Genomic DNA, 6,603 nt, shown 5'->3' with positions numbered 1-6,603 from the left:
ATATTTTTGTATATTTATATATATTGATTCACATATTTTTTAATAAAATAATCAATAAACAAAATAATTAAATTTGTAATAGACAAATAATTGAATTTGTTTACAATATTATAATAAAAAATTTATAAAATAGTAAAAATATATTTCTATATAGCAATAACTTATTAGTATTTGATTTTTAATGTACATCGCATAGTATGATTGATTTCACAAAAAAAAAAAAAATCAATATCTTTAATTATTATTTTTAGAACACTTGCTAGCAATAATGTTAGCACTAAATTGTTAGAATTCTAAGTATATTATTTTCTCTAATTTGTTGACAGAACTTATATGAAGGTATATATGAGACAACAAAAAAAAAAATATGAAGGTATATTTGTGTTGACTACGGAATTAGGCTTGGTTTATTTGTTAAAATTTTTTGAGAAAGAGTTTGTAGTTTTCAATATATAGCATCAGTATCTTATTTTTTATTTGATAAATAAAAAAATATGTATTTATATTTATAGTTTTTAAAAGATAAAAATATTTTAAAAAGTATTTAAGGTAAATTTTTTTAAAATTGACCTATATTTATTAAAATTAAAAAATCTAATATAGTTAATATAAATTAATTTTTAAATTTAACTTTTACATTTATATCTAGTATAGTATTTTTAATTTTTAAAAACTATTTTATTAAATGTAATTATTATTATTTATATTTATTAAAAAAAATTTTTAATTTGATTTATTAAACATAATTTTTATAAATTATGTTTAAAAAATAAACATTTTACCAAAGTGTAGTAAGGGTTAGAGAAGTCTTGAGCTTATGTACAGACGAAAAAATTGACATAAAATTAGTGGAGATGAATGTCAGAGTGTTTGTCCAAAATGTAGGATCATTGTGTCAACTTTAATTACAAATTTTTGGGAACAGTCTTCTTAATCTTTTTTAACTATTGAAGTAGTGAAATGTGATATTTCACAATTAATTTTATAAATAGGATAAAAAAAATATAAAAAAATTAAAAATCATACTTTATTCTCTCAATTATTAAAAAAAATTGAAAAGAGCTATTTCTCAAATTTTTTCATTTATTTGCTACTCTAATTTGAAATATCCACAAAAGTACACATCTCACTGATAAGGAAGCCAATTTTTCTTACCCAAAATGTACGAAAGAATAATTTATTATGCTATGTGTGTACTAAAATTAACTATTAAAGTCAATTATCAGTATAAAATGTATGTTAAAATATAAATACACATTAAAAATAAATTCAATCACACATGTATTTATATACAAATACATTAATGACTGATTTTGATTTACAAATATTATTTTTTTGAAGAATAATATTTATATATTTGAGAGTATGTATATAAATATAAATGGTATTTTAAAAATATTTATTATTATTCACTTGTAGGCTTACCCAAACATTACTGTAGGAATATATGTTTGGTGTTGACTGTTGAGGCTCTCATATAATGCAACGTACATCAAACTTGTTAAGTCAATAGTTCAAGTCATGTCATGAGTCATGAGTATAGAATACGTTGAGTGAGTGGAAGCATTTAGGCCACACATGACAAGTTATTTATATTGGATTTATATATATCTTTGGTTTGAATTAGTCTTTGTGGAATTTGCTGTCCTCATTATGTATTTTTTGTGAGTATAACCTACGTACGCGTTGATTATAAATTGGAAATATGGCCTTAGGTTGTTGAGCACACACATGATTTGATACAACAACTTAACTTGAAATATTCTATGCTTGGAGTGATGATGATGAATGGTGTAGTTTATGTGGTGTTGATGGTGCAGGTACTTGCATGGACGAGCAGTGCAGCGGTGGTGGCAAGTGGGAAGTGCATTGAGAGTGAAAGGCAAGCTCTGCTTTCTCTCAAACGTGGCTTCAATGTGACCGATGATGATGATTGGCTGTCTTCATGGGGAGATGGGGAGCAGCAGAAGGAGTGTTGCATCTGGGAAGGCGTCAAGTGCAGCAATGTAACTGGCCATGTTCTCATGCTTCATCTCCATGGTTATCACTTTGCTGGCTCCATAAGTCCATCACTGGGTGAGTTACATCATTTGAAGTATTTGGACCTTAGTGGTAATCGTTTTACTCACACCCCATCCCTCCCTCCTTTCATTGGCTCTTTAACCTTTTTAACACATCTCGATCTCTCTTCTTGTTACTTTGGTGGAAAAATGCCACCCCAACTTGGAAATCTCTTATCCTTGGAACATCTTGATCCAAGTTACAATGCATTCACCGGAACCATTCCTAGTCAATTCAAAAATATTTCCCGTTTGCAGTATCTTGACCTTGATTCCTTGTACATGATGAGTTCTGATTTACAATGGCTATCTGAACTTTCAATCCTGAGGTATCTTTCGCTTGCTTGGGTGAATCTAAGTGGTGCCAGCAATTGGCAACAACAAGTGAGTAGCCTTTCTCATCTTCAATATTTAGACTTGCATGGTTGCAATCTTGTTGATTCCGTGTCCATTTCATCCCCCGCTAATTTCTCCACTTCTCTGTCTTTTGTGGATGTCTCTAACAACTCTCTAAGGGATGCATCCTTGATGTTCCCATGGTTAATGAATTCCACTGGTAGGCTTGAGGAGTTAAATCTTGCAAATAATGAGCTCAAAGGCCAAATACCTGTATCCTTGTTTCATAGTTGCAATTTGGTAGAACTAGACCTATCCAAGAACAACTTGATAGGGGACTTTCATGAATATATTCGAGAGTTTTCTCGTTGTGCTCATAAACCCTTAAAATTCTTGGATATGGGATGGAATGAAATTACGGGGATGGTGCCTGACCTCTCTCACTCTCAGCTTCAATCTTTGCATGTGTTACGACTTGATAACAACAGGTTAAGTGGAACTATACATGAAGGTATTGGACAACTATCCAACTTAACTCACTTAAACCTTGGGAATAACTTCCTGACAGGTTTGATAACTGAAGCTCATTTCTCAAGACTTTCCACTCTTTACACTTTGGATTTGTCTCATAATGCATTGGCTTTTAATGTTAGCGTCGATTGGATTCCCCCTTTCAATTTAATTAACATTTATTTGGCCCGTTGCAAGTTGGGGCCTGACTTTCCAACATGGCTTCATACCCAAACCATGATTGACTATTTGGATATTTCCTGTGCTGGAATTTCTAGCACTGTTCCAAATTGGTTTTGGGAACCTCTTCCTCAGATGATGTATTTGAATATTTCTCATAACTGTTTTCGAGGAAAAATTGAAGGCCCAATTCTACCAGCTATTGTTTCTGACCAAGGTCTTTCAATTGATTTGAGCTTCAATTTATTTGAAGGCCCAATTCCAGCATTCCTTTCAACTGCTTCTCAAACTTTTTTCTCCAATAACATATTTTCAATTGCAGATCCTCTTTTATGTGCAAACTCGACCAAATACATGAGATTTATGGATTTGTCAAACAACGATCTAAGAGGAGAACTTTCGGATTGTTGGAGGGGTTTTGAGTTATTGGTCGTCCTAGATTTATCCAATAATCAGTTGTATGGAAATATGCCAAAATCTCTGGGGTCTTTAAGAAATATCCAGTCAATACAATTTGAAGGCAATAATTTTTCAGGAGAGATACCATCATCCCTGAATAATTGCACACAACTACAAATTTTTGATGTTGCAGATAATAAGTTGTCAGGAAGAATACCAAGCTGGATTGGAGATAATATTCCAAACCTACTTGTACTTAGCTTACGTTCCAATAATTTTCATGGTAACATTCCATTAAGCATGTGCAATCTTCATAAACTCCATGTCTTGGACCTCTCTCTCAATATTCTCTCTGGCAATATATGCATATGTAATCTTTCTGCTATGGCCACTCTAGCAAATTCAAATATGCATATGTAAACTTTTTTCTCCAATAACAGATTTTCAATTGCAGATCCTCTTTTATGTGCAAACTCGACCAAATACATGAGATTTATGGATTTGTCAAACAACGACCTTAGAGGAGAACTTTCGGATTATTGGATGAGTTTTGAGTTATTGGTCGTCCTAGATTTATCCAATAATCAGTTTTATGGAAACATGCCAAAATCTTTGGGGTCATTAAGAAATATCAAGTCAATACATTTAGGAGGGAATAATTTTTCAGGAGAGATACCATCATCCTTGAATAATTGCACACAACTACAAGTTTTTGATGTTGCAGGTAATAAGTTGTCAGGAAGAATACCAAGCTGGATTGGAGATAATATTCCAAACCTACTTGTACTTAACTTACATTCCAATAATTTTCATGGTAACATTCCATTAAGCATGTGCAATCTTCATGAACTCCATGTCTTTGACCTCTCTCTCAATACTCTCTCTGGCAATATACCTAAATGCATATGTAATCTTTCTGCTATGGCCACTCTTGCAAATTCAAATGCAACCATTACCGATAATTTTACCATCGGAATTTATAATGATAGCACATCACTCATATGGAAAGGAAAAATGTCAAAATATAGAAGCACCCTGGGATTCTTGAGAAGTATTGATTTCTCCAGCAACAGATTAACAGGGAAAATACCAAGTGAGATGATGACTCTTATTGGCTTGGTTTCTTTAAATCTTTCAAGGAATTTGTTTAGTGGACACATTCCTCCAACTATTGGACAGCTGAAGTCAATAGATTTTCTTGATCTATCCAGAAATCATTTGTCAGGAACAATTCCTTCACAGCTTGCTCAGATTGACCGTCTCAGTGTTCTTGACTTGTCATACAATGATTTATCTGGAGAAATCCCACTTGGCACGCAACTTCAAACTAGGGATGCTTCTGATTATGCAGGAAATCCAAAACTTTGTGGTGCTCCCCTCAACAATACTTGTCCCATTCATGGTCACCAGATCAGTGAACATGATGCTGATGGTGATGATGATGAACAATTTGTAAGCGAGGGGTTCTACATTGCTATGGCTGCTGGATTTGTTATGGCATTTTGGGGAGTTTGCTTCTCATTGATTTTGAAGAAATCTTGGAGATATGCTTATTTCAAGTTGTTGAGTGATGTCTATGACAAGCTCTATGTATTTACAGCGATCAAGGTGGCCAAGCTGAAAAGGATCAGATCTCAAATATGAAGGTATGCACCGTTTTCATTTCTTCTAGTTTTTGTTATTGTTGATATAGTTGTTATATTCATAATATTGGTATACCAAAAAAATTAATATCTGATCTATCTAAACGAAACAAAATATAGTAGTGCTAAAATGTACTTTATTATAGTTGAAACCTTAAGTTGGACACACCAAATAAAGCATTTATTATTGATTTTTTAATGGTTAAAACATAGCTTAGTTGATTACTTCCTAGTTAAAACAGTAGCTTACTTATAATATTAGTTCCTAGCAAACATATGTTGTATTTTACCGAACATGAGTTTGTTTGATGCAAAAAGATCTTCATGGTTATCCGTTTGAAGTGGATATGTTGTTGAGAATAAGTATCACTGTTTTCTAAGGATTTCCATGGTTAAAGATTATGTTGTAGGTGTGAATTGATGAAGTTTGGACAGGATTCTTTTTCGTATCACTCTGTTTACATTTTCTGAATTGGATATTTATATATGGGTGTGAAGCTTGGTTTTATATATTTTATTCACGTTTTTTGGTTTAAGAGTGCATGTTTTAGTGTGTTTTTGTATAAGTGGATTTCATTCAATTTCTCTAGTGCTACTCTGTTTTCGAGAGCTGTTGATATACCTACTTACTATACTCAAGAGATTGTTTACTGTTTTCACTTTTTATATATACAGACTCTTTTATTATATATTTAGTCTTTATATATATACATTCTTATATATACAATTGTAAACATGTGAACTTGTTCTTGTATTATAGTATATGTATATGGGATATGTATTGCATTTATGTTACTTAAATGTATAGTTCTGCTCTTTTACACATATATATTTTGAATATTATCTAACATGTAATGTTGTCATATCTTTCAGGCAGAATCTTCATGCATGTGTATCCATTTGGAAGGAGACCAATAACATTTAGAGATGCAGTTAATATAATAAGTGTTATGTTTGCATATTCTAGCCCTCTTTTTAGGTTTTCTGCTGTAGCTACAGGGTGTTTGTTTTGTTATATTGGTGTGATTGTAAAACTTGGCCTTTGTTTTATTGCTGTAATTTATTTTCAGGAACGATATTAAGTGTTAGTTATTGTGGACTTGTGGTAGTTCTGTTTTTGTTCAGTTCATAATACTTACCATTTTCATATAAAATTAATATTTTCTTCTTTCAAAGAAAAAGAAAGTAGAAAAGCTTTCAAAAAGCATTGGTTTCCTCTTAACATTTCAAGAAACACAATGAGAGGAGATAAATTTTAACTATAGGACAATTGAAGTTGATAAATTTTCTTCATTTATTTAAAAACTCTTTTTTTTTTTTTGGAAGGAATATTCACAACTTTTCATCATTTTTATGTTTAATTTTGTATTGATTTTTTCCATAAAAAAAAAAAATAAACTACGCTCGTGGTGGTTTCCACTTCTCAACTGTATCATTTCCATCACGTGAAATATAGCGCAAGATATCTATCTATC

General features: G+C 31.5%; 1 protein-coding gene across 4 annotated transcripts; it reads left to right on the top strand.

The window, feature by feature from the left end:
* Window positions 1–1,716: 1,716 nt before the first annotated feature.
* LOC107635367 (receptor-like protein EIX1) lies at window positions 1,717–6,242 on the top strand. Of its 4 annotated transcripts, none has more exons than XM_088483150.1 (4): window positions 1,717–2,076; window positions 3,409–3,855; window positions 3,940–5,131; window positions 6,002–6,242. In XM_088483150.1, exons 1-3 carry the CDS (start codon window positions 1,767–1,769, stop codon window positions 5,127–5,129), a joined length of 1,947 nt encoding a protein of 648 aa, XP_088339276.1. In that variant the 5' UTR covers window positions 1,717–1,766; the 3' UTR covers window positions 5,130–5,131; window positions 6,002–6,242. The 4 variants fall into 4 exon arrangements, with proteins under 4 accessions (XP_088339276.1, XP_020977706.1, XP_088339274.1 ...); XM_088483149.1 differs by having other exon boundaries at window positions 1,935–2,076; window positions 2,319–3,855; XM_021122047.2 differs by having other exon boundaries at window positions 1,717–3,768.
* Window positions 6,243–6,603: the final 361 nt, after the last annotated feature.

This window comes from Arachis ipaensis, chromosome B4 (assembly GCF_059453495.1).
Source record: "Arachis ipaensis isolate K30076 ecotype BB chromosome B4, ASM5945349v1, whole genome shotgun sequence".
Lineage (NCBI taxonomy): Eukaryota > Viridiplantae > Streptophyta > Magnoliopsida > Fabales > Fabaceae > Arachis > Arachis ipaensis.
Note: the sequence above shows the minus strand (reverse complement) of the source record. Positions and strands in the feature narration are given on the sequence as shown.

Bases quoted from the DNA above. Each gene is read 5' to 3' on its own strand.
- LOC107635367 (XM_088483148.1), top strand. From the start codon at position 1,767: ATGCTTGGAGTGATGATGATGAATGGTGTAGTTTATGTGGTGTTGATG. The intron at 3,856-3,939 runs GTAATCTTTCTG...TTTCAATTGCAG, and splicing joins CTCTGGCAATATATGCATAT to ATCCTCTTTTATGTGCAAAC.